The sequence below is a fragment of the Rhagoletis zephyria genome, unplaced genomic scaffold (genome assembly GCF_001687245.7).
Source record: "Rhagoletis zephyria isolate East Lansing unplaced genomic scaffold, Rhagoletis_zephyria_1.1 Rzeph_scaffold_00503, whole genome shotgun sequence".
Classification (NCBI taxonomy): domain Eukaryota; kingdom Metazoa; phylum Arthropoda; class Insecta; order Diptera; family Tephritidae; genus Rhagoletis; species Rhagoletis zephyria.
In genome coordinates, this window is record NW_016157587.1 from 174,483 (window position 1) to 199,099 (window position 24,617).

Genomic DNA, 24,617 nt, shown 5'->3' on the forward strand with positions numbered 1-24,617 from the left:
GTAGCTGCTGTTATTAGGGACCTAGGCCAACTTTTCAAAAGCTGATTGGAAAGGCTTCGCGGAATTTACTGAAAGCGCCTTACCCACACCAACCGACGTTCACTCAGGTAAGCGTAAGTACCGCGGGGTTGTCACAGCTTCTGCAGCCCGCTTCATCCCAGCGGGATGCATTTCGGACCCCTGTCCGAATTTTCTAGCTGAAGCGGCTGTTCTCACCCATAAGAGTGAAAACCTGTGTCAGGTCGATCGCGGAAATCGCCGCATAAGGGATCTCAACATGGATATGGATGGCAACTTGTGAACGTGCATAAGTGGAAGAAGTGGGAAGAGCATCTGAAGACCTGCAACTTCTCTGTTGTGAGCAAGCTTTGGTAAACCGTGAGGTCACTGTCCAATCCGACGAAGCGTGACGACAGAGTCAAAATCTCTTTCGGTGACCGCGCCTTGTCGGATCCGGAGCGATGCGCGAGCGATTTTAGCCGACAGTTCACACCGTATCCTCTGGCGGGCAAAGCCAAACGTCGAGTGACCGGAAGGCTGCACAAACTGCCAACGCCTAGTGCGCCTCTTGTTTTCACGGCGAAGTGAGGGTAGCCATATGGAAGACGAAAGCGATAGGACTATTCAAACCGTCCAACAAAGAAGACTATTATCCTCCGATAACCCTCTTTTCCTCGGTTGCGAAGACACCAGAGGACCTTGTACTCCCGCACTACACTAACCACCTAACCCCAGCGAGGCATTAGCATGGGTTCCATAAAGTGCACAGCACAACAACTTAACGCCATAAACATCCAGATAACTCGTGGCCGTGGTCGACATTTGTCAATAGGTTTTAGGGGCAAAATTAGGAAAACGAGAAAAATTTAACAGGGGCACCACGGGGTGGTGTCCTATCCCCACTATTGTTTAATTGCTGTATTTCAAAGCTCTCTAACCACCAGAAGGAGTCACTATTGTCTCTGAAGCTGACGATTACTCGATAATGGCATCAAGGAATGGAATTGATGACCTGTGCTCGAAAGTATACGATTACCTTGCCGAGCTTTCTCGCTTCTTTACAGTCCTCCGCAACCTTGTTCACCACCTGAACGAAGGAGGTCAGGCTGCAGCTGGGTATTCACGTCGATGGCGAACCAATTCCGACGGTGAATAACCAAAAATCCTCGGAGTTACCTTCGACAGTATGCTATCCTTTTCGGCGCACACAACCGCAATTGTCGACAAAGTAAAGAGCCGCAACAAGGTCTTCAAGACAAAGAAACGTTGTTGGCAACATACAAGACAAATTGACCGGCCGGTTCTAAATTATGCAGCCGTCTCCAAGTGTCTTAAAAACTAGAGATAGTAAGTAACTGGCAGTCCTAGTCTCCGGTTAATATTAAGAATGCGGCAAAACCAAATATGGTGGTATGTAAAGACATATGTATGTGTGTATACTTATGTACAAAATTTTAATCACACGCTTAAAATAAAGTATCAGAAAATAAATTAAAATTGCTAGAACCATAAGCACAAATAATTAGCATAACAATTTATCCATTTTTATTGTCCTTGCACTCTGGTTTGGAGTATTTGCTTTTTTCAAATAGCATATCCTTGAAATGCTTATTCCGTTTACTTTCCATATTGTAACGTCGAAAAATGTCGCGCCTATTCTCCAGTGATGTCGTAACATCTTGGCAATCCTTAGATGGTTCCATAATTGTCCATGAACCGAAAATTGTATCGATGCCATCGCAGACACGACAATAGCCTGGAAGCCACGGACACAATATTGTACAAATCTCCCATGATTTAAAAAAAAAAAAACCTACCTATGAAAGTCGCCACAGTGTTAAGCTCGCGATTTTGCGTATAAAAATAGAACGGACCACCTTGCTGATTCAGTGCGCTGCCCATAAATTTCCAACTGGTATCAAGAATGTGATGTGCCTTCGGCGGTACACGTTCGCCAACATCAATCGTTAGCAGTTGGTTGTTCTTCTCAGCCATGCCCAGTCGCCTGTCTGCTGCCTTGCTTAGCGCAATATCGAAACGTAAGCCCATCGCGTAGGAGTTCCAGGAGCCCACAACATCGCAGGTTATACCTGGTATAAAATAAATACTCGCATAAAACCGAAGGCCTATCAGGTGCGTTGAAGTCTCATAGCATTACCATCTGGTTCACAGTTATCGTCTGCTGGTTCAGCACTAACACCCGTTCTGCATTGTTGCATGTGCTCCAGCTTACCCAGCACCTTGTCTAGTACACCCGCTATACGCATGGCCTCAGCTTCACTCGACTGGGCTGCACCGCTTACAGCCACTGGCGGAGATTTTGTTGCTGGCTTAGGCTGAGATGGATCTTGTGGCTGTGCTGAGGCAGCAGTCGATGCAGGCGAAACTGAAGATGTGGGCGCTGGTGCGGGTGCGGGAGCAGGCGCAGGTACGGACGCAGGTGCTAGTGCGGGAATGGCACCGAATAAGGCATCTTGCATCATAAGCGGTGTAGGCACTCCTGATGAGTCCGGGCCAAGTAAAGGTAAGCCCGCGACTACTGATACTTCATGTACTGGTGATTTTTTCGCAGTTGGATTTTGGTTGAGCTTATTGCTGACTGAAAGTAAGAAATTAATTTTTCATTCTTTGATTACACTATTCGAGCTTACTGCTGAAATCGATCAATTTTTGTATTTCTTCGCCCAGCTGCGGATCCCTTTTGGCTACATAATCTAACGGATTAGACATGGTCGCCAGCTTCTTGGCCAAATCCAGCGTAGTCATATTCATTTTTGAGGCAACCGTTGCAAGCATATTCTTCGGCGCTGTACCCAACAGTCCCAAATTTGCGTCCACCGTTTTAGTCAGCACCGCCGGATAGGAGGCGGCAGCTGTTGCACCAACTCCATTTGACGCGCCTGTAATAAAATTTAAGGAATCGGCACCGAAAATGGTGGTACCTAAATCGTAAGCACCCAAACTGCGCTTCTCCTCTTGCTTGTCGAAATTGTCAATAGCTTTGTCGATTTTAAGTAGAATATTTGATCCTTCAAAACTGCCCGGTGCGTCACGCGTGTCTGCCTTCATACTTTTCGCTTCATCTAGTTGCACTGCTTCGACTAANTCCTCTTGCTTGTCCAAATTGTCAATAGCTTTGTCGATTTTAAGTAGAATATTTGATCCTTCAAAACTGCCCGGTGCGTCACGCGTGTCTCCCTTCATACTTTTCGCTTCATCTAGTTGCACTGCTTCGACTAAGCGCTGCAATGTGGGCGAGGTAAGATCCTCCGCGGTCAGTTGGGTGTATGTGCGACAAATGCGTTCGTTGCTCTTCTGGTATAGTTCTCGCGTCAATTGATCTAGTTTTTTCTTGTACTCTTCATAGAAATCTTGCTGTGCAGCCTTGTCCGTTTCACTGCGCTTTGGTTTGTATTCAGGCTTCGTGTTTATAAATGGCAGCTTACCAGGAGCCTCACGCCCACTGCGGTCAAACACTTTTTCGCCATCAAACCAAAGCTCATTGCCAAGCTTATCGAGACGTCTCTTATACTCCTCGTATAAGTTCTCTTGTACAGTTGAGCGTTTTCCGGACCCACTAACCCCCGTGCTCTCGCTGCTGGTGCGCTTAATGGCTTTAGCCGGCTCCATAAATTCGTTGTTGAATTTATCTAAACGACGCTTGAACTCCTCATAGAGGCAATTGCTAACAGCTGAACGTTTCTTAGGTTTATCAGTTTCGTATTCGATTTGTGGTGGCGGTGCTGTAACCCCCGGACTATTTACGTTGTAGTAGAGCTCTCGAAAAACTTGGTCTAACCGTTTCTTGAACACATCATACAAGTTACCATGGTAACCCAACTCCGCCTCTTCGCGGGACTGATCCGGCTGGCCGGGTGAGTTCGAGTCAGTTGGTAAGCCAAACTCTTTGGGATAACTAAAGTCAGTGGGCAGGTTAAAGCGACCGGTTTGTGTGGCATTTGTTTGCTTCGTCTTATCGTCCTCTTTTATTGCATCGTCTGCACTAGGCAGGTCGTAGGGGACATTTTCCTGAGTATCGCTAGCTTCTTTGGGTTTTGTGACTTCGTTCGTCGGACTGTCCTGACTTGTTATGTTGTTCTTTTTTATTCCTTGTGTTTCCTTTGATTTATCCGCTGCTTGCTTACTTACTTGTCCCTTCTTCCTGCATTTAGCATTTCCCAAAATGTTCATTTGCATGAACGCGAATATCAAGAAACAAACAGTTAAATAATTCATTGAAACTAAATTTATTTCTTATCAAATATTTTTTTTTTGTTTTCATTTTTTCTCTAAAATCAAAATATTTTCAATAAAAAGAAACAACCAAAAAATTTGTGCACATGTTTCGTAACTGCCGGGAATTTGCTAAAGCTCCACTTCAAATGATTACTTAGGTGCATAAGAGATTTTACTTAGTTGAACGTCTTCGGTACGGGAAATAGCTCATCCCAGATTTGGTATCTTTCAGTGTAAATGCCACCTTCTGAAACAACCAAATCCTTTCCTATTACTAGGTAAGGCTTCTTATCTCTGGAATACAGTGGCCATGTCAAATTTTTCAAGTATTGATCGCTCTCATTATTGGGATCTCTGAAAAAAAAAAAACAGAACGAATTTAATAAATTTAGAAAATTGTTTCAAAATACACAAAAACTGTACCGTTAAATAAGTCAACGGATTCACCATCCGTATAGCGTTAAAACTTCAAAATTAAATTTAACTTTTAAAAATGTGGCAACCATCTTAAAACCCAAAAAACTCCAAATTAAGTTTACGATTAAAGTTTTAAACTAAACTCGGCAAACCATTTTTTCAGAGTATTCTGAACTGTAGAGATTTTTTTTTTGCCAAATTTTCTAAAATCAAATAAACTGTGCACACTTCGATTCTTTTACGAAATTTCGGAAGAAAATCGGTAAAGGAATCAAAATAGTGCTGCTATGAGAAGAATTTCTTGCAGAATTTTTTTCAGAATTTTATTTATTTTTCCTACAGAAATTTCTTTACGAGTTCGTGTCTTTGAACATTCGTAAAAAAATCGTTACAGAAATGGTATACTCCTAAAGATTTCGGGAACTTTGGTTTGCCGGGAAATTCTTGTCACCGTTTTTTTTTTTTTTTGTTTATGGAAAACTCTATGAAAATGTTTAAATTTGTCAGTTATAAAAGTTTTGTCACCGATACAGAATGGGGATATTAATTAAAATTTAATATGATATTTTAAACATGTGGTAACCCTTGTAAACATAGTTCAATTTCAAAAATTTTCAATATCGCGCTTAAAGGTCTATAAATCCCCTTTTCAAAACCTTTTCAAAACATGTTTGAATCGGATTTAAAATAGTCAAGCGGTTAATTGATAAGTGCATCAATTAAGAAAACAATATTTTTTTGGTTAAATAAAAAAAAGGAAGGAGTTTATTCGTACTTAAAACTGTCCAAAGGTTGAGAAAACTATCACAGCTTTTTCGTTATCGTACCCAAAAATAACTTGCAAAGTAGAGGAAATTGAGAGAGCAAACAGTCATTGAGAGCTGGAAAAATTCTGACTTGCGAAAACTTGCAAGTAGAAATTCAGCTGATCGCAAACATATATATAAATACAAGAAAATATATGATTTTTTGCAAATTTTGCGCTCTCTTACTTCTGTGGATAGTTTGCCTCTTTAAGAGCGAATGCTACTAAATTCTCAGAATTGTTGCTGCTGATTTATTTTGTCATTTGGATAATACGAGCACACACCTTATGTTGTACTCGACCCTACCTAAAATTTACACACTATTTAAAATTTTACCAAATTATAACCCTCAACAGTGACAGTGGTTACCTAGATGCGCATGCACTGACTGCTTGTTTTATGACAGGATAAACTTCGCTTTGTCCCTGTTCATCACCGAATTAATTAATAGAGGCTCGAGTTGGATATAAGTTTACTTGGAGTTTTGGATAATCCCAAATTAATAAAAATTAAGATAAACTTCACTTCAAGTGCCTTACCCCTTTTTAGCGAATTCCGTCCACATACGCGTTAAATTTTCAATAACCACGTTTTCGGGATCACTTTGCGTGAAAAGAGGCGTCATACCAGGTACCCGTAACAAATAGAGCAATTCGTCGTGATGTACGGCACCTTCAATTATAAATTGTAAAATGTTTTTGTTTTTACGATATTTTACATTGGATGCAAGTATTTATAAACAGCTTACCGTAAACTTCACCATTATACAGGAAATGGCTGTAACGCCCTTTGTAGGTGAAGAGGTACGTATAGACGGGCGTAAGTCGTGACATTAAATCCAGGAAACGATTATACGCAAAGATAGTGATACCATCAGAATACAGTTTTCCAAATGGGTCTAAAGATTCAGGCAGCGTCAAGGTAGAATTTCCTAGATATTTTGAGTGCAACGTATGGGTTATATTTTTCGAACGCGTGGTGTTACGTTCATACATAAGTGTAATTGGTGCATATTTTTCGAAATCCTCGTTCAACCAGTTCCTTGCGGTCTCATTATTGAGGAGGTCTAAAGAGACGAAACGAAATGAGTAGCCATGAAAGCCAAATTGTTTTTTAATCGAGATTTTGAAGAGGTTCTTACTGTATGCACCACCGATAAACTCATACTCCGTTATACCGATTATAAGTGGTACTGTGTAAAGATTTTCGCTTTGGATGGTCTCGAATGGGTCCTCCACCAAGAAACGCTCTTGTCCAAAATCGTCCTCAATCACGGGCATCCAATTTATAATAGGATTCCAGTTTAAATCAAACATTTGAGCTTCTGTGTTCACAAAGTCCAACATTGATTTCTATACAAAAATAATTTAAAACAAGTAAGAAGTTACATATATGTTTTTCACCTTTCCGAAAACTACTGCTACATGGTAAGCAGGGTTGGTTTTAACCCCTATTTTAAACATCTCCGATAGAACTTTCAGTTAGCAATAATGAGATAAACTTATATAGTCATATGTGGGCGGAATCACGCCATCATTTTCCGAAATTCCAACTTCAAGAGATTGTTATTAGTATCAGTTTGAGTAAAATTAGCATTCAAAGCCAATAGCTGTGCCAAGTTTGGGAGAAATCGGTGGAGCAGTTACCAAGACATACACAAGTGACCATTTTCCATTCTTTTTTTTGTCTAAAAGTTATCGTAAGTATAAATTTTGAGTGAATAATCGTCAGTAGTTACTGACATATCGCAGTTTTCGTATATCTGAAAACTACCGTTATCTGGGAGGTAGGCGTGGTTATTGCCCATTTTCAATACCATCCGTCCTACGTCCGAATGAAGTACACGTACCAAGTTTCGTTAAGATTTCTTAATTTTGACTGAGTTATCGTATACACAGACGGACGGACAGACGGATGGACGGACAGTCACCGCTTAATCGATTTCTCTTTTCATTCTGATCATTTATGTATACATAACCCTTATGTGAACAAGGTTATAATGCCCTTGTGCACTAGTGCGCTCGGGTATACAAAAAATATACATGAAAAATAGAAACAATGCTGCCGTTATCGTCTTGTCGTCCTACCTTCTTCAGACACTTCACCAACTCGGTTTCTGGCTCTTGGGGACAGTTTAACAAATCTGCCTGTCGATCGCTCAGTCTCTTCTGTTTGTTTTCGTATCCAAATTGCGCCAACGGTGAATCACTCATCATTATGCCGCGATGGAATAATCCTTTAGACATAGGCGACATCATGTGCAGACCAATACTAAAGCTGCCCGCACTGTAGCCCAGCAATGTCACTGAATTTGGATCGCCACCGAAATCACTAATATGATCCCGCACCCAACGTAAAGCTTCAACCTGATCTTTCAATCCCGCATTTCCAGGTGCTTCAGCACTGCCAGTGGCCAAAAAACCCAGTGTACCTAAGCGATAGTTTAAGGTCACCAAAACTATATCACGATCCATTAAATGCTGTGGACCAGCATAGTTCTTGCTCTGGCCCGACACACTGTAAAATCCCCCCGGATGCAGGTACACCAAAACTGGCTTCTTTGCTCCCACTAGTTCCTTGGAGTAAACATTCAAACGTAAACAATCCTCCGATGCATCGGTGATATTATCTGTGACTTGCGGGCACATCGGCCCATCTTGTGTAGCATCTAAAATGTTCGGTTTCCATGATGGGTAGGGCTTAGGATTTTGGAATCGTAATTCTCCAATTGGTGGTTGTGCATAACGTATGCCACGGAATGCATAGAAGTCGGCACCCAAACGGGATTTCAATGTTGTGCCAAGTATTTCACCCAATGAAGTGGTCACCTGGATTGCCGCTACGCAATCTAACACAACTAAGGTGAGAACAACACAAACTACAATGAGGCGCTGCATTTTTTAGTGCGATCACAAAGCAAATGCGAATGCCAACTGATTAGAGTAAAGCACGGCTTGGAGTATTTATGGCTGCGGAATATTAAGACAACATAATATTCACCCGCGCGAGCAATTATCTGTAGACACCGAAAAATAATTAAACATCGTGTGCAAACAAATGGCGGTAGTTAGAAACTTAATTAGGCAGTGCGGTTTGTCAGCACCTGCGACTTATACCCGGCTTCATAAACATACATGTGCGTAGGTGTGTATGTTTTAAAGAGTATGGGAAATACAAACACAGTTTGAAAAGTCAGTTCCTACATATATCAGCTCAAACTTCTGTTAGCTTGATACAGTAATACCGGTTTTTTAACCATTTGTATATCTCGCCCAGATAATAGTATTTCCTTAGGTTCTATATAGACGTTTTTTTTTTAATGATGAGTCAATCAATGATAAGGACTCAATCAAAATTGTGGTAAAAGCCGGGGCTTGCTCCTGCAAAGATGAAGACGGAAATTTGATAACACATGTCCAGAGTACACTTGAGATATGGAGGGAACGCTTGAGTGGCGCTTAAATGGCGACTGGGAAGGCGCGCTTGATGAAGAAGAACCCGAACCAATGCATAGGGACGAAACCCATGGCCCCAAAACGAGGTGAGAACAGCAATATGGCGGCTTCAGAACAACAAGGCCCCCGTAGCTGACGGTATACTGGTTGAGTTTTTCAAAGTGAAGTGTTGGTGGGGCGCATGTACCAGCTTTTAAGAAGAATCTGGCCTGATGAATACATGCCCGAAGACTGGAATCTCAGTTTCCTAACTAACTGAACGATTTTCCATTCATTGTATATTTTAACGATGAGTCTCCGCCTTATCTATAAGCCTGATTCTCCGTGCTATAGGTGGGTTGTTAAGACTTGACGCAAAATCCTTTTGGAAATAAATAAATACACTACTACTAAAATCGCAAAAAAAAAAATTAGAAAAAAGGTGTTTTCTTAACAGCGGTCGTCCCTCGGTAGGCTAAGGCAAACGTCCGAGTGTATTTCTGCCATGATCAATCGCCGTTCGTAAAACTATAGGTCCCTCCGCTTTGTGTGAAAACACGAAGGCAGACGCGACAAATCGGAGAAGCTCGGCTAAAAATTAACATATGTGTAAGCGCCAATCTAATATTATTATTATTAAATTTTTCATTGTTCTTTATTTTTTTTTGCATTAAAAATATATTTTAATTTTTTTTTCTTTTTCTTTTTTTTTTCTAAGTATATCGGGGGCTTATACTCAATACCCTCTATGTGCAATTTTCACAAAAACTACTTTGTGATGATAAAACCCATCTGGGACTTGCCTGTCATCACTGATGCTAATTCCGATTTTACAATTTAATAGTGAATTCTTCTGCCAAGCGTTATACAAGGTCAGCATTAATATTACCGATGACAGTTAAGTCTTAGGTGGGTTTTTAAATCAGAATCTCATTTTTGTGAAAATTGCAGTTGGGCGGTATTGAATATAGGCCCCCGATATTCTTATCAATAGAATAGGAACCTTCAAAAAAAAAGTCCGCTTGTATAAGATGTACATACTTAGTTGAAATTTGGCACGGGGAATAACTCATCCCAGATTTGGAATCTTTCAGTGTAAATGCCACCTTCTGAAACGGTGAAATCCTTTCCGATTACCAAGTAAGGCTTCTTATCTTTGGAATACAGCGGCCATTTTAAATTCTTTAAGAACTTGTCGCTTACATTATTTGGATCTCTGAAAAAATTATATAAAAATATTCGTATACGAAATTAATAAATTGAGAATAGATTCAAGACCATGCACTTAATAAAATTTATTTTGCAATACCCTCGGCAAAAAAATATCCAAAGTTAACTGTAAATTTTAGAGAACTGAATCGGCTAAAAACTGCATACTCGAAAATTCTCTAAAAATTCTGAATAAAAAGTTGCAATTTTTAAGACAATTGTGAATTTTGTGTAAGCTTTGGAACTTTTATTTAAGTGATTTCTATTATGGATTGAACTAGTTTAAAATGGAAATTATTAAAAATAAATAAATAAATAAACATAAATTTTGCCTGTCTCCAAACCAAATTCGACAAGTGATGACGGAAAATCGTTCCGCCGCATTACATCATACATTTTGACCTTTGAAACTTGCACATTATACTACTAAAATTTAATTGACTACAAAGTAACATACCTAAATTTTTGAAGCCATAAATTTGTATGCAAAATTTTTGTTGGTATTTCTAATTAAATGCTCATAGCTTCTACATTTATCATTCAATTTGGATAAACAGTAGTAGAATTCTGTTTATTCGTTATGTCTAGCGTAAGTTTAATTGGATGAGGGTGTGATTGTTGTTGCAACTGTATTTATTATACCACTAACAACAACAAATCACACGCTAATTACGTTACACTTTCGCAAGATGCATCTAATACACAGAAGCTTCTTCCATATATAGTACAAAGGAAAGTCGAAACCCCGAAAACTACTGAACGGATTTTGACGAGATTTTCTCTAGTATTGTATAAATAAAAGATCATACTTCTCGAAGTCTAAAAAAAATCGGAAGAAAGCAATGTTTATTACGGTGATATTTTTTATCGAAAGTAGACTTTCTCGGAAATTTTGTTAAAAATTTGGCAAACTTGTCGAATATCAAATTGCTTATAGGGTTGAAAATGTTTTTAACGCAGATGAAAGCAAGCTTTAAAGCCTTAACTAATGCGATAAGAAATTTAAGACTAGCCAACAACATCCAAAGAACATTGCAATTAAGTGAGAGCCCTTTTATCAGGTATAAAAACCCGATATTTCCACTTTCTTCTCCTAAAAATTCATATAGGTAAAATTGTGGCAAATGGCCCACGGTGTTTTAGGCTGAAATATTGGCAATCTTAAAATGCGCAAAATTAAACCTTGAAAATTTGAAAGGCACCTTTCTGGGCCCTTTCCAACCGGACGATGAAATCCAAGGTGTTTAGAGATTAATTTGACCCGCTTAGGAGCCAAAAACGAGGTAACACTTTGCTGGGTACCAGGCCATTGTGGAATCGAATGAAATGAGGACGCCGATGAGTTGGCACAAGAATAACGAGTTGACGATAACTGTCTTTTCGGGACCTGTGCCAATCTGGGGTGTCAGTTGGTCCTCTTTGAGAGTCATAACAACTGAGTGGCTAGACTCTGAACGCAGTAAGTACCAAAGGTATTTTGAGCGACTTGCATCTAACTCTGGTTTGTTGGATGCTTAGTTAACCCTCTATACATTTCGAGCTCTTTTCACTTCGAAAGTCTATTGGTAATGTTGAAAAAGCATTGTATGTTTATCGAGACATATTTATGTTTATAGGGTGCAGATGCACCTCAAGAAAATGACGATTGAGTTGGCTCGAAATTTCTTAGCACTTTAGATAATTTCAAACCTTTAAAAACTAAAATAATATCCTTCTTCAAAATATCTTACCCTTTTTTGGCGAACTCCGTCCACATACGAGTTAAATTTTCAATAACCACATTTTCGGGATCACTTTGCGTGAAAAGAGGCGTCATAACAGGTACTCGTAACAAATATAGCAATTCGTCGTGATGTACCGCACCTTTCAATTATAAATTGTAATTTTTTTTTGTTTTTGTGTGATGGTTTACTTTGAATGCAACTATTTATCAATAGCTTACCGTAAACTTCACCATTATACTGGAAATGACTATAACGTCCTTTGTAGGTGAATAGGTACGTATAGACGGGCGTAGCCCGTGACACCAAATCCAGGAAACGATGATATTCAAAGTTAATGATGCCATCAGAATACAGCTTCCCAAATGAGTCCAAAGATTCGGGAAACGTCAAGGTAGAATTTCCTAGGTATTTTGAGCGCAACGTCTGAGTTATATGTTTCGAACGCGCCGTGTCACGTTCGTACATAAGTGTAATTGGTGCATATTTTTCGAAATCTTCATTCAACCATTTCCTTGTAGTCTCATTTTTCAGGATATCTAAAGGGCAACCATACTTTATGAAATTCGAAATCTTATATGTAGAGGATGTTATGGATGTTCTTACAATAGGCACCACCAACGAATTCATACTCCGTTATACCGATTATAAGTGGTACTTTGTAGAGCCTTTCGCTTTGTATGGTCTTATATGGATCCTCCACCAAAAAGCGCTCTTGTCCAAAATCATCTTCGATCACTGGCATCCAATTTAAGACAGGATTCCAATTGAAATCAAACATTTGAGCTGAGCTGTTCACAAAGTCCAACATTGGTTTCTATATAAATATTAATACACAATAAGATCAAGCATCGAATGCTATGAAGAACTAATCACTGTCTAAGCGAAGCACAACACTAACGGCAATATTGTCGTCCTACCTTCTTCAGACACTTCACCAACTCGGCAGCTGGCTCTTGGGGACAGTTTAATAAATCTGCTTGTCTATCACTCAGTCTTTTCTGTCGTCTCTCGTATCCGAACTGTCCCAGCGGTGAAGCACTCATCATTATGCCGCGATGGAATAATCCTTTCGACATAGGCGACATCATATGCAGACCAATACTAAAGCTGCCCGCACTGTAGCCAAGCAATGTCACTGAATTTGGATCGCCACCGAAATCACTAATATGATCCCGCACCCAACGTAAAGCTTCAACCTGATCTTTCAATCCCGCATTTCCAGGTGCTTCAGCACTGCCAGTGGCCAAAAAACCCAGTGTACCTAAGCGATAGTTTAAGGTCACCAAAACTACATCACGATCCATTAAATGCTCTGCGCCAGCAAAGTTCTTGCTCTGTGCAGATACACCATAAAATCCACCCGGATGCAGGTACACCACAACTGGCTTCCTCGCTCCTACTATTTCCTTGGTATAAACATTTAAACGTAAACAATCCTCCGATGCATCGGTAACATTTTCCGTAACTTGCGGGCACATGGGCCCATCTTGTGTAGCATCGAAAACGATCGGTTTCCATGATGGGTAGGGCTTAGGATTTTGGAATCGTAATTCTCCAACTGGTGGTTGTGCATAACGTATGCCACGGAATGCATAGAAGTCGGCACCCAAACGGGATTTCAATGTTGTGCCAAGTATTTCACCCAATGAAGTGGTCACCTGGATTGCCGCTACGTAATCTAACACAACTAAGGTGAGAACAACACAAACTGCTATGTGGCACTGCATTTTTTAGTTCGACCACAAAGCAAATGCGAATGCCAACTGATTAGAGTAAAGCACGGCTTGGAGTATTTATGGCTGCGGACTGTGGGTTGTCAGTAGCTGCAACCAACACCGTAGTTGTATGTATATGTATAGGCCTGTAATAATGTTCATACAAGTATGGGAAACAGTTTACGAAAAACCCCATCAAGTTATGTATACACGTATGTTTGTATATATGTAAAAACATTATGAAACGGGTCAACGAAACAATGAGTGCAGATACCCTGCACGCATTAGGAACAAGCTTGCAGGATGAAGTCATGTTAAAAAGTAATAGTTGGCAAGTGTAGCTGTAAAGCTTCTATGGAATGTTACAAAAGCTTGTTGAGACGGCAGGTATGACACCAAACGTTTTTTTAAATCTGTACCATATATTTTGTAGGAATACTTCTAATTATGTAGAGGGTATATTTACGAGTGGAAAATTGTTGTAAAATCAAGTAGATTCCCCAAGAATCAGAACGTACAATACAATGACGTTCGTTTCGCTGGAAAATGCATTGCAGTTCATAAGAACTTGCTTGCATCCATATGTGCATAAATTCATATGTATGTATGTATGTATATTTGCAACATATGAATAGGATGGGAGTTCAAGATTTGTAGCATTTTAGGTGTAAGGTTACTACGCAACAATCTAGCATGTTGCTTTTGCAACAACAACAAAACGAGTGTTATATTGCTACGTACTTTACATCAAAAATAAATATGCAAGCTCATACGATGTTGTTACAAGTGTGTAAATACATAAATAAAATTAAAAAAAAAAAACAAAAAAAAACAAATGTAATATACCTAAGCGAAAGGAAGAATTAATTCCGTTTCTAAGTTCCAATGTTGTACACAAAAAAATGAACGAAGTATTAAAAATAATAAAATTAATCCAAATATCGCCTGAAGCGATAAGAAAACGTCGCATTCGGGTAATAAGAAAACGACTCCTCAGGCGAGTTGCCTTCGGCGGACGTTTTAGAGCAACTGGCAATAAGAAATCGATACGATGGCGATATTACCGACGATAAATTTGTTTCCGAGCCCACGTTTTCTTATTTCCGGCAACAAAAATTTTTTGGTGGGGTGTATTTCATGATGTTTTTTTTTTTTTGTAACACCGGGGTTTTTTTGTTGCAACTAGGCACAAAACAACGCGTGCTGGAACCAATACTTAGACTCAGGGTTCGTATTTGCACACACATGCGCAGCACATCCTAACATTTTACGCTCACACACGTGTGCTGTGCATATAAAAAATTAAAAACTTGCTCACATCACATGTGTGTGCTGTTTGGTAAAAAGCACGGGCTCATGTGTGTACTTTATTTTTATTAATATAAAGCACACGCACATGTGGGTGCTTTGCGTAGAGAAACTTATACACTTCGATTTCTATCTCAAATCTTAAAATAATTTTTATACCCGAGCGCACTTGTGCACAAGGGTATTATAACTTTGTTCACATAACGGTTGTTTGTAACAGGCAAAACGAATCGAGATAGATATAGACAAATGTATACATAAATGATCAGGATGAAAAGAGAAATCGATTAAGCGGTGACTGTCTGTCCGTCCGTCCGTCCGTCCGTCCGTCTGTCCGTCTGTGCACACGATAACTCGAGTAAAAATTAAGATATCTTAACGAAACTTGGTACGTGTACTTCTTTCGGGCGTAGGACGGATGGTATTGAAAATGGGCAAAATCGGACAATAACCACGCCTACCTCCCATATAACGGTAATTTTCAGAAATACGAAAACTGCGATATTTTAGTAACTACTGAAGATTATTCACTCAAAATTGATATTTGCAATAACTTTTAGACGAAAAATAAGAATATTATAAATTTTTGAAAAATGGGCGTAGCCACGCCCACTTATGGTTACATGTGTATATCTTGGCAACCGCTGCACCGATTTCTTCCAAACTTGGCACAGTTATTGACCTTGGTACAGGATACCAAATGGCTGAAAATTTTAAATATCGGACAATAACCACGCCTACATCCCATATAACGGTAATTTGGAGAAATACGAAATCTTCGATAAATCAGTAAATATTAAAGCTAATTTATTAAAAATTGATGCTTGCAACAATTCTTTACCAGGAAATACGCTTATCATAACATTTTGGAAAATGGGCGTGGCACCGCCCACTTATGATCACATATATGTATCTCGGTAACCGTTCCACCAATTTGTATCCAAACTCGGTATGGTTATTGTGCTTGCCACATAAAAGCAAAACGTTCAAAATTATTGAAATCGGACTAAAATTACGGCTTTTCATATAACGGTAAATTTAAAAAATGCTTGAAACGTCAATATTTCGAAATTTAAGGACGCTAATTTATTCAAAATTGATACACCCCGGCTTACCATGTAGCGGTAGCTTTCGGAAAGGTGAAAAGCCATATATGTAATACTTGCGCCGGGTATTTAATGTTCGGCCCCGCCCGAACTTAGACTTTCTTACTTGTTTAATATGTTTTCTGTCATATAAAAAACAAACAACATCTCACTTTTTATTGAATTGTCTTTCAAAAAATAACGTTTAATAAACAAATTCTTTTAAAAATATATTATGTGCACGTGCATGGGCTGAAATTTGGACAAAAATCGGCTCACACACATGTGCATGCTAATAACAAACAGCACACACTTTTCTGTGAGCAGAGTTTGTTTTCCACTTATGCACACACATGTGTATGAGCAGTGAGTACAAGTTGAATGTGTTTCTGGCGTGTGTGTGAGCAGAGCATGTGTGTGCAAATACGAACCCTGCTTAAGGTGTTCTTACACGATATGTATTTGCATGTGTACATGCCACTTTTTACATATGGAAATGTCAACATATCGTGTAAAGGCAAATTAGATTTGTTTCTGTACAAAGCAGATACAGGTACATACGAAATAGAAATGTTTCTGTTTTCATCTGACATACAGATAGAATCATCTGAGTTTAGTTTATGTATTTCGTTTTCAAAGAACGTATTTTTAAATAGTTAAATAAAGACTGTGAATTTAGACATACGCAATTACATATGTATTGAAATAGTCACATTTACAGATGCAAATACATATCGTGTAAGAACACCTTTAGACTACATGCCGTACATTGTAAAGTTTTCATGTCCCTTTTAATCTGTTTTAAATCTGGACGATTTACGAATAAACCCAAGCGTATTGTTGGGTGTCAAAGAGCTCAGGTGTTCGTCCTCTACACATCGCGGCCGAATGTCTCACACCTCATTCTTGCAAAGGCGAGACAAAAGCACAAAAAGTGTTCCACCGTCTCCTCCTCTGCAAGGTAGGATGGGCAAAAGGAGTTGTCATGTACGGCTATCACAGTCAGGTGTTTGGCCCACCTGCAGTCCCTCGATGCCTTCCAGTCATTGCTAAGCGAAGCATTCACGCAGTTTCTGATGGTGGTTTCAATGGCCGAAGGTTACGGACCGAGGAACACCTGGTCTGAGCCAGTTCTGGCCAAATGGTTAAATGTCGCAATACCAGGTACTCCCGAGTGACCTGGCGCCTAGTCGAGACCTGCGCTGCCGAACTAGTTTGGAAGTAGTTACGAGGGCTGGACAATGCCGTAAGTGCAGGTTGGCTATCACTATTTTCCACAACGTAGTCCATGGCCCTGAGGATTGGAAATACCTCAGCCTGGAAGACCGAATCATAATCCCCAAGAGAAAGGTGAAGAATATCCCCATTAACTTCGACGAAAACTCCAGAATCAGACACAGAGTCAGTTTTGAAGCCATCAGTGAAGATTCGATAATGTGTGAGTCCGGGCTCAGTGCTGGTATTAAACCAACATTAAGCCTCAGGGAATTCAACATTATAGAAACTCTTCAATAAAAGTAATGGTGGCCTAGTATCCTGTGGCATTGAAAAGACACAAGTGCTCAGATCTCTGCCGTCAGCAATTTCCGCCTCACCCCACTCAGTCTGTTATACCAACATCCGTTTCTTTTTAATCCACAGGTGGCCTTTAAGGCTTCCCCACATATGAAGACGCAAAGTGACGATAAGTGCAGCAGTTTTAAGACTGCAACTGTTTTAAGAGAACTATGAAGTTAATGCAAATTCGTATACAAATCATTTTTATTGCAAAATATTTTGTATATACCTGTGCCGTTTAATAAAAGCAGCCTAAGTCGGGGTAGAAGCTTAGTAAAGAAGTAAAAATAACAAATAAGGTCTTAAACTTTTTCGATAAGAGTTGCCACCTTTAATAACTTATATTCAAATTATTGAAAAAAAAATCAATTGTTATAAAATGGGTTTTGAAAAGCTTTGGTTCTTTAGCTGAACTATAGGAGGGTTGCCACCTGTTTAAAAATCATATAAGGAAAAAAAATATGTATCACCATAAAGGTAACAAACGAAAGGCGTTTCAGAAAGTAGTAGTTTGAAAGTATTTTGAAGAGGGTTGCCACCTGCTTGAAATGTCGAACTTAGTTTACTTATACACAAGTTATTTGAAACATCAAAATATGGATATCAAACGAAGGAGCGTTAAGAAATATCTAGTTTGAACGCTAGAATATTTTTAAGGTGTTGAAAAGTTAAATTCAAATTATTTAATAAGTTAAATGAATTATTAAAATATGGATATCAGTCGAAGGGATTTTGCAAAACTTTTATTTCTAAACTGTACTTAGCGTGGTCGCCGCACGTTAAAAAAATCAAATTCCATTTCATTCATCAGTTAATTAAAATATGTCTCGCAATGTCAGGCGAAGGAGAGTTAACAAGGATTTAGCTTCAAAATAGTTTTGAAGAGGGCTGCCACCTGTTTGAAAGGTCTAACTCAAATAACTAATACAAAAAGTATATGAAATATAAAAATACCGTAGTCAAACGAAAGAATGTTAAGAAATCTTTAGCTTGACCATTTGGAATGTTTGAAGGGGGTTGCTGCATGTTTGAAAAGATACATTAAAAATTTCCAATTATTTAGGAGTGTTGCCATTTGTTCGAACAATCAAATTCAAATTAGTTCTTCAGCTAAGATGTGTACATATCGCAATGTCGGGCGAAAGAGCTTTAAGACGATTTTTTTACGGTTTCTGAGCTACACATCCTAAATCTGAACGGAATGTCTAAATTGTATATACATATGTATATCTTAAAAACAATATGACTTTATCTGCAAAAGGTATCTGAATTTGAGAAATTTTATCGAGGTCGTTCCATATAAATCCTTATACCTCGTAACAAAACGGTATGTAAAATAAATAAAAATTGCGCATTAATAGCGGACGGATTGCTCCCTTAGATGGGCTAAAATGTACGACGATTTTGAAGGAACAAAAAAATTTACACCTTCCTAAGTATAATTGATGATTAATTCTTAATTTTTTGGGTACATTAAACTTTGAACGCAAACAAACTTGACTACGACGCAGTAGGTTATTGCAGTATCATCCGGCAAGTTGTTAAAAATTTATTAGCAGTGAGATTTATCACCCACGATGATAAGTCAACTCAACATAACTTTGCAATTTCATCTTTATCTTCAACGTTAATGCACTGAAAACCTTAAAATGACTTCTCATCTACCAGTACATTTTATTGCAATGAGCTTAAACAAATTAGTACACATACACAAAGTACATAGAATATGGTTATAAATAAATATAAGTATTAGAAGATACAATCATAGCATTCCAAAAGATTACTGCGTCAGCATATTTAAATGTTTGGACAAGCTTTACTTTTCATTTGTGACAAATGTTTTGATGCTCCACAAATGCATAATCACACAAGTTGTATGCCTCCCCAAAGGATGTAAACTTATAACGGTAATCTAGGACTAGCCGCTTGTTGATCACTCCGGATCGGTTTTTTTTTTGTAGTTTATCTGCCAATATGTATTTTCCCACTTAGAATACAAATACTCCACTTTATATGTATGTATGTAAGTATATATTATTTTTATTTAAAAGATTTGAATATTGTCCAATTATGTATGTAATTTGCAGACACAGAACTAATTCAAAATATATACTTTTATCAGTATTTATTCTGTGACTGCAATTATAGACACGCTTATGACTAGGCCTGACCTCTAAACAATTAATGATTATAAAAACAAACAAACAAAAAAACCATCGCTTATCGCAGATCTGTGTTCATTTTATTATATGTATGTACATACATACATGCATAGGTATGTGTAAACTGTGCCACCAACGAACCAGAGTTAATACAACTGATAACAAATGGAGGGCTTGACTTCCAATGCTAATAGTATATGTATGCTCAGGAGAGTTAAGCTTTCCAAACAGATATTCTATGTAATCTGTAAATATTCAAGTTCATTTTTCATTTAGGAGATTTCATCACATATATGTAAATACAATACACTGTGAAAATCGAGATTCATAATTTCGTAATTCATTCAGTAGACTTGTATTTCTGTATCCGCGGAATAAATTAGTTAGTAGCCACATAATTAAAAGCTTCTAATTTTTAACTGCCATTCGAGATTCGTTTAGTTTTAGTTACAGAGGAATATCATAATTAGTAATTTAATTGTTTGTTTTGTTCATATAAGGATAATAAATATCTGGTATTGGGACAAATGTCTCTTTTACGGCCTGCAATGAAGCCCAACGCAACAGATAAAATGGGCAACCGGCTTTATCGTTTGTTCCCGATTGGCGTGCACCACCGAATGGCTGTTGGCCAACAACTGCACCAGTCGATTTATCATTGATATAGAAGTTGCCGGCGGCGTCCTTGAACTCGTCTAACGCTTGTTTCAAAAATGATTCATCCGTGGCAAAAACGCTACCAGTTAATGCATATTTGGTGGTGTTCCTAACCAAATCAATAGTCTTCTTCAAATCGCCATCCTTATAAACATATACCGACAACACTGGCCCAAAGATTTCATCGCGTATAACACGCTTGTGCGGATCTTTGACTTCAACAATGGTTGGTTCCACAAAGAACCCTTTTACATTCGACAAATTACCACCAGCCAATACAGTGCATTCAGGATCTTCCTTAACCTCGTTAATAAATCCCGAAATTCGTTGGAACGAGTTGTCATCAATAACAGCCGAATAAAATGTATCAACTTCGCAGGCGTCACCCACTTTCAACTTCTTTACTTTTTCAATCAACGGCCCTTTGAACTGCGATTCCCATAGTGATTCAGGGACATATAGGCGAGAGCAAGCCGAACACTTCTGTCCACCATATTCGAAAGCCGAACGAATAGTTTGTGCAACGGCTGTCTCCACATGCGCTGATGGATGAATAAAATGGAAATTCTTGCCACCGCACTCACCAACCAAGCGTGGGTAATTTTTGTAATCATCAATTTTGTTACCCACCAACTTCCACAGAGTTTTGAAAGTCGCCGTGGATCCTGTGAAATTGATGCCAGCCAAATCGGGAGAACTTGTTATCGCATCACCGAAGTTCTTACCTATCAAATAGAGCAGATATTACAACAATACACAATACAAATTATAGGTAAAAATTAATTTTTTTTTATCAAATTACCAATGGCTGGCACGAAGTTTACTACACCATCGGGTACACCGGCTTCACGCATTATCTTGAACACCGTCCAGCTGGAGAGCATCGCCGTATCGGACGGTTTCCACAACACGCTGCAACCCATTAGTGCTGGGGTGTAGGCCAAATTTCCACCGATTGCAGTGAAATTAAAGGGAGTTATAGCTGCTACAAAACCCTCTAACCCACGGAAACGTAAATGGTTTTTGGTGACATCTGGAGTGGGGCTAAGCGGTTGATCATTGGCCAGCTGCTTCAAGTAACCAGCATTCATGCGCGTGAAATCGATTAATTCAGCACCAGAATCAATTTCGGCCTGTATAACAGTTTTTGATTGGCCCAACATGGTAGTTGCTAGAAGATCTGCACGGTATTTTTTGGACATAAGATCAGCTGCCCGCTCCCATATTTCGATACGCTTTGTGAGAGGAGTCCTATCCCATTCCTTTTGCTTTTTAACTGAAGCTTGAATTGCCTCCTTTATGGTGGCATCATCAGCATAGTAATACTTGGCAAGTTTATGACTTTTCCTGTGGGGAATAACCTGATATACCTCCTTGCCCTTCCTTATTTCCTTACCATTTATAACAATGGGGATGTCTTCGCAGTTATTTTGGTATCGCTCAAGAGCGTTCTCCAATTTTTTAATGTCATCGGAACCGGATAGGTATTGCGGAATTGGTTCATTATATATGCGAATGTCAGCAAATTTTTCTGACGATAATACTGAGTTTGTCAATTTAGCCTCCGAAATTTCCGCTTGCCTCGCTTGGCTTGATGAAGCACGGGAAGAGATTTTTAACGCATTTTCGATATTTATTTGAACTGCACTACGTCTAGCAGTAAACAATAAGCGGGGCCACATATTGAAGCTGTTGTCTAAAAGATTGTAATTTGATAAATGAATAAATTAACTGGCAAATTTGTATAAAGAAAAAAACCAACTTGAGTATTATCACGTAATCCGTAAGCAAACACTGCAGAACAATAGATATGAACAACGAATTAAGAACGATATGTATCTACTATTCTTTACTATTCGCAAATAATCTACAAAGAAAACACTAACAAAAAGTGGGCAATTGGCACTGGCAATGCTTTGCGACAACAGCTGAGTTGGCAGTCAGTGATGTGTAAATGCAACCGTAAAAATGGTTACAAATTTCTTGTTTGATGTTCGACTTGATAAAACATTTCTACTGACTTTATAGACTATATTTTATAGTGTGTTACGTCAATATTAAACATATAGAAATTATTTTGTTGAAAAAAGGTTATTTTAGTTGAAATTCTTCAGAAATTACATAGAAATGGCTTTAAATTTTTTATAACACTTTGTCGGTGTAGTAACAATTACATTGGACGCCACTGTCGTCAGCTGTTGCAAGGTCATCTGATTCACTTCAAGGTAGATATATGTGCTTGTGCTTATTAGAATTTGACCAAACATAAATAAAACAAAACCCAATTGGAAGTGAAAAATCAATGTTTTCGGCTTAAAAAGAACAGGTAAAAAAAAACACATTCGAAGGATGCAGACAGAACATCAAAGGAATGAGAGTATTGTTTTCCATTCTGCAACATCACGTGACCTTATCAACTGGCAAGTGGCTATTGGAAAACAAACCAAAACAAAAACTTACAAAAATGTTGAGAAGTGACGCAATGAGATAGTGAAAAATGCGTTTGACTGCAATTTTATTAAAGCCCAAAGCGTCGGAGGTCTTAACGGCTTACCTTAAACAATGCAGCGAACCCCCGTGGACGTCTTATTTTGTAAAGGTATTTGCCGCACACTGGTGTACATATGATATATTCGTTGTTACTGTATTTGCAGTTTAAAGATGTTGAGAATGATCAGCGCGGTTGGTCACACTTCAATTGGACGCTTGATACTGGAACTAATTATCACATACTTCGTACAGGATGCTATCCATATATGAAATACCACTGTAGTAAACGGGCTATTCAAGATCTCTCTTTGGAGGATCGATTTTTCCGGGTTCTGAAAGTTATAAATTTAGGTACATAAAAAAGATTGCAAGCCTATTGTTTTCTCCTAATATTTTTTTGTTTTAATATTCATTTTTTAGGATTGCCAATGTTGTTTTATGGGCTTGCTGCGATTCATCTTATAACTCACGAGGAATTAGTTCATTTACCAAATGGTTCTCGAATCCCTATATACTTTCTTTATGCAGAAGATAAAGGATCAATGCACTGATGCGATTGGCGTTGTTACTGTTTATGTAAAGTTAGTAGTGCTCTTAATATATTTACGCCGCTATTGATAAAAATATACATTTTTTAATTTTGAATACCTATGTACATACGTTTTATTTTAGAATGACTATACCACATTGCACCATTTTTACTTCCCTTTTTATTAGCTCGGGATGTATCTATGTAATATTGATGCGCCTAAAAGGTGCAGCGATTTCTATTCTCAAGTTACATACCTGATTACAGTACGAATGGAAATTATAATAGCGAGGTTTTAGTTTTTTAAACTAAAATTTTATTAATTAACTGCTACAAATAACAATAAAAAGTAACAGAGGAGTTGAACTGTTAAAATGATTTACGGATAAATTGTTCGTTAAAATTTAGAAAAAAAACAAAACTTTTACACTTTAAATAGATATTAAAATGCAGTGGCTCCGCTGGCTAGGAAATGTCGTTCGAATTGACGGAAACGCTCCAGCTCTGAAAGTATTCAACGCAGGTCTGCGTTGGAAAGACCAGGTGGAGAACGACTTGGCTTCACTTGGCTTTTAGACAAGCTTTTATTCGTAAAATAAATAAAAATCTTTCCAATTGAGTAATATATAAATGAACTATCCCATTGTGACTAGTGGGAAATTTTTCTCCTGAATGTGATCAGTTGTGGAACAACGACAACGGTGAAATATATTTTTTGACATAGAACTTTAGATTGTGTATAAAATCGCTTTAACAAAAACACCAAACGATTTCTTAGTTTTATGTAACTAACATTTGAGTGAATGTGACTAGTGGGACACTGAACTCTATTTTACTTTTCTGCACGCAGAGAAGAACATGCGAACTATACGCTTTCGTTTTCAATACAAATTAGGCATCATAGGAATATTAAAAGATATTTAAATTTGTGATTATTGGGACATATCCTTGTGACTGGTGTCAAGTAATTATGCATGAAGTAAAAGTTTGCACAGAGAAAAATTACAACTTCTTTTTAACCGACTTCCAAAAAAGGAGGAGGTTATCAGTTCGTCGGAATATATATATATTTTTTTTATGTATGTTACCGCATAACTTTGGACCACGTCAACCACTTTCGGAAAGGTAGTGTATCGGAGGTGGTCCCATACTAATCTGGTAAGATCCGATCAGTGGATCATGAGATATATATGTGGGATTAGTTTACGGACAGTACTTATGATGCTAGGACTAATTGGCCATTAAGAGTTAGTAACATAGAAATGCAGCCCTACATAACGAATAAAGG

At 38.4% G+C, this 24,617-nt stretch overlaps 5 protein-coding genes across 7 annotated transcripts; 1 reads left to right on the plus strand and 4 right to left on the minus strand.

Annotated features, from left to right (window-relative positions):
- Positions 1 to 1,467: 1,467 nt before the first annotated feature.
- Positions 1,468 to 4,191, minus strand: LOC108359995 (protein MLP1 homolog). The gene is made up of 4 exons (XM_017612115.1): positions 2,652 to 4,191; positions 2,159 to 2,599; positions 1,818 to 2,090; positions 1,468 to 1,756 (listed from the first exon to the last, which is right to left on the minus strand). Exons 1-4 carry the CDS (start codon positions 4,189 to 4,191, stop codon positions 1,536 to 1,538), a joined length of 2,475 nt encoding a protein of 824 aa, XP_017467604.1. The 3' UTR covers positions 1,468 to 1,535.
- A 124-nt stretch (positions 4,192 to 4,315) lies between these two features.
- LOC108359999 (venom carboxylesterase-6-like) lies at positions 4,316 to 9,348 on the minus strand. Its single transcript, XM_017612126.1, has 5 exons — positions 7,547 to 9,348; positions 6,601 to 6,811; positions 6,208 to 6,525; positions 5,999 to 6,131; positions 4,316 to 4,590 (listed from the first exon to the last, which is right to left on the minus strand). Exons 1-5 carry the CDS (start codon positions 8,354 to 8,356, stop codon positions 4,413 to 4,415), a joined length of 1,650 nt encoding a protein of 549 aa, XP_017467615.1. The 5' UTR covers positions 8,357 to 9,348; the 3' UTR covers positions 4,316 to 4,412.
- A 214-nt stretch (positions 9,349 to 9,562) lies between these two features.
- Positions 9,563 to 13,593, minus strand: LOC108360000 (venom carboxylesterase-6-like). Its single transcript, XM_017612129.1, has 5 exons — positions 12,744 to 13,593; positions 12,430 to 12,640; positions 12,045 to 12,362; positions 11,833 to 11,965; positions 9,563 to 10,109 (listed from the first exon to the last, which is right to left on the minus strand). The coding sequence occupies exons 1-5, from the start codon at positions 13,551 to 13,553 to the stop codon at positions 9,935 to 9,937; spliced, it is 1,647 nt and encodes a 548-aa protein (XP_017467618.1). The 5' UTR covers positions 13,554 to 13,593; the 3' UTR covers positions 9,563 to 9,934.
- Positions 13,594 to 19,141: 5,548 nt separating this feature from the next.
- On the minus strand, positions 19,142 to 22,182 carry LOC108360002 (delta-1-Pyrroline-5-carboxylate dehydrogenase 2). The gene is made up of 3 exons (XM_017612131.1): positions 22,073 to 22,182; positions 21,113 to 22,006; positions 19,142 to 21,035 (listed from the first exon to the last, which is right to left on the minus strand). The coding sequence occupies exons 2-3, from the start codon at positions 21,990 to 21,992 to the stop codon at positions 20,128 to 20,130; spliced, it is 1,788 nt and encodes a 595-aa protein (XP_017467620.1). The 5' UTR covers positions 21,993 to 22,006; positions 22,073 to 22,182; the 3' UTR covers positions 19,142 to 20,127.
- Positions 22,183 to 22,422: 240 nt separating this feature from the next.
- On the plus strand, positions 22,423 to 23,952 carry LOC108360004 (uncharacterized protein C15orf61 homolog). 3 transcript variants are annotated; one of them, XM_017612136.1, is made up of 4 exons: positions 22,458 to 22,909; positions 22,965 to 23,151; positions 23,221 to 23,381; positions 23,473 to 23,952. In XM_017612136.1, exons 1-3 carry the CDS (start codon positions 22,808 to 22,810, stop codon positions 23,349 to 23,351), a joined length of 420 nt encoding a protein of 139 aa, XP_017467625.1. In that variant the 5' UTR covers positions 22,458 to 22,807; the 3' UTR covers positions 23,352 to 23,381; positions 23,473 to 23,952. The 3 variants fall into 3 exon arrangements, with proteins under 3 accessions (XP_017467626.1, XP_017467625.1, XP_017467624.1); XM_017612137.1 differs by lacking the exon at positions 23,473 to 23,952 and having other exon boundaries at positions 22,423 to 22,903; positions 23,221 to 23,462; XM_017612135.1 differs by lacking the exon at positions 23,473 to 23,952 and having other exon boundaries at positions 22,464 to 22,909; positions 23,221 to 23,462.
- Positions 23,953 to 24,617: the final 665 nt, after the last annotated feature.

Coding starts and splice junctions, on each gene's coding strand:
- LOC108360002 (XM_017612131.1), bottom strand. CDS start 21,992: ATGTGGCCCCGCTTATTGTTTACTGCTAGACGTAGTGCAGTTCAAATA. Junction 21,036..21,112: donor AAACTTCGTGCCAGCCATTG/GTAATTTGATAA, acceptor TCTATTTGATAG/GTAAGAACTTCGGTGATGCG.
- LOC108360004 (XM_017612136.1), top strand. CDS start 22,808: ATGCGTTTGACTGCAATTTTATTAAAGCCCAAAGCGTCGGAGGTCTTA. Junction 22,910..22,964: donor GGACGTCTTATTTTGTAAAG/GTATTTGCCGCA, acceptor CTGTATTTGCAG/TTTAAAGATGTTGAGAATGA. Junction 23,152..23,220: donor TCTGAAAGTTATAAATTTAG/GTACATAAAAAA, acceptor TTCATTTTTTAG/GATTGCCAATGTTGTTTTAT.
- LOC108359999 (XM_017612126.1), bottom strand. CDS start 8,356: ATGCAGCGCCTCATTGTAGTTTGTGTTGTTCTCACCTTAGTTGTGTTA. Junction 6,812..7,546: donor TGGTGAAGTGTCTGAAGAAG/GTAGGACGACAA, acceptor ATTTTTGTATAG/AAATCAATGTTGGACTTTGT. Junction 6,526..6,600: donor GTTTATCGGTGGTGCATACA/GTAAGAACCTCT, acceptor TCGTCTCTTTAG/ACCTCCTCAATAATGAGACC.
- LOC108360000 (XM_017612129.1), bottom strand. CDS start 13,553: ATGCAGTGCCACATAGCAGTTTGTGTTGTTCTCACCTTAGTTGTGTTA. Junction 12,641..12,743: donor TGGTGAAGTGTCTGAAGAAG/GTAGGACGACAA, acceptor ATATTTATATAG/AAACCAATGTTGGACTTTGT. Junction 10,110..11,832: donor ACGGAGTTCGCCAAAAAAGG/GTAAGATATTTT, acceptor TAATTTTTTCAG/AGATCCAAATAATGTAAGCG.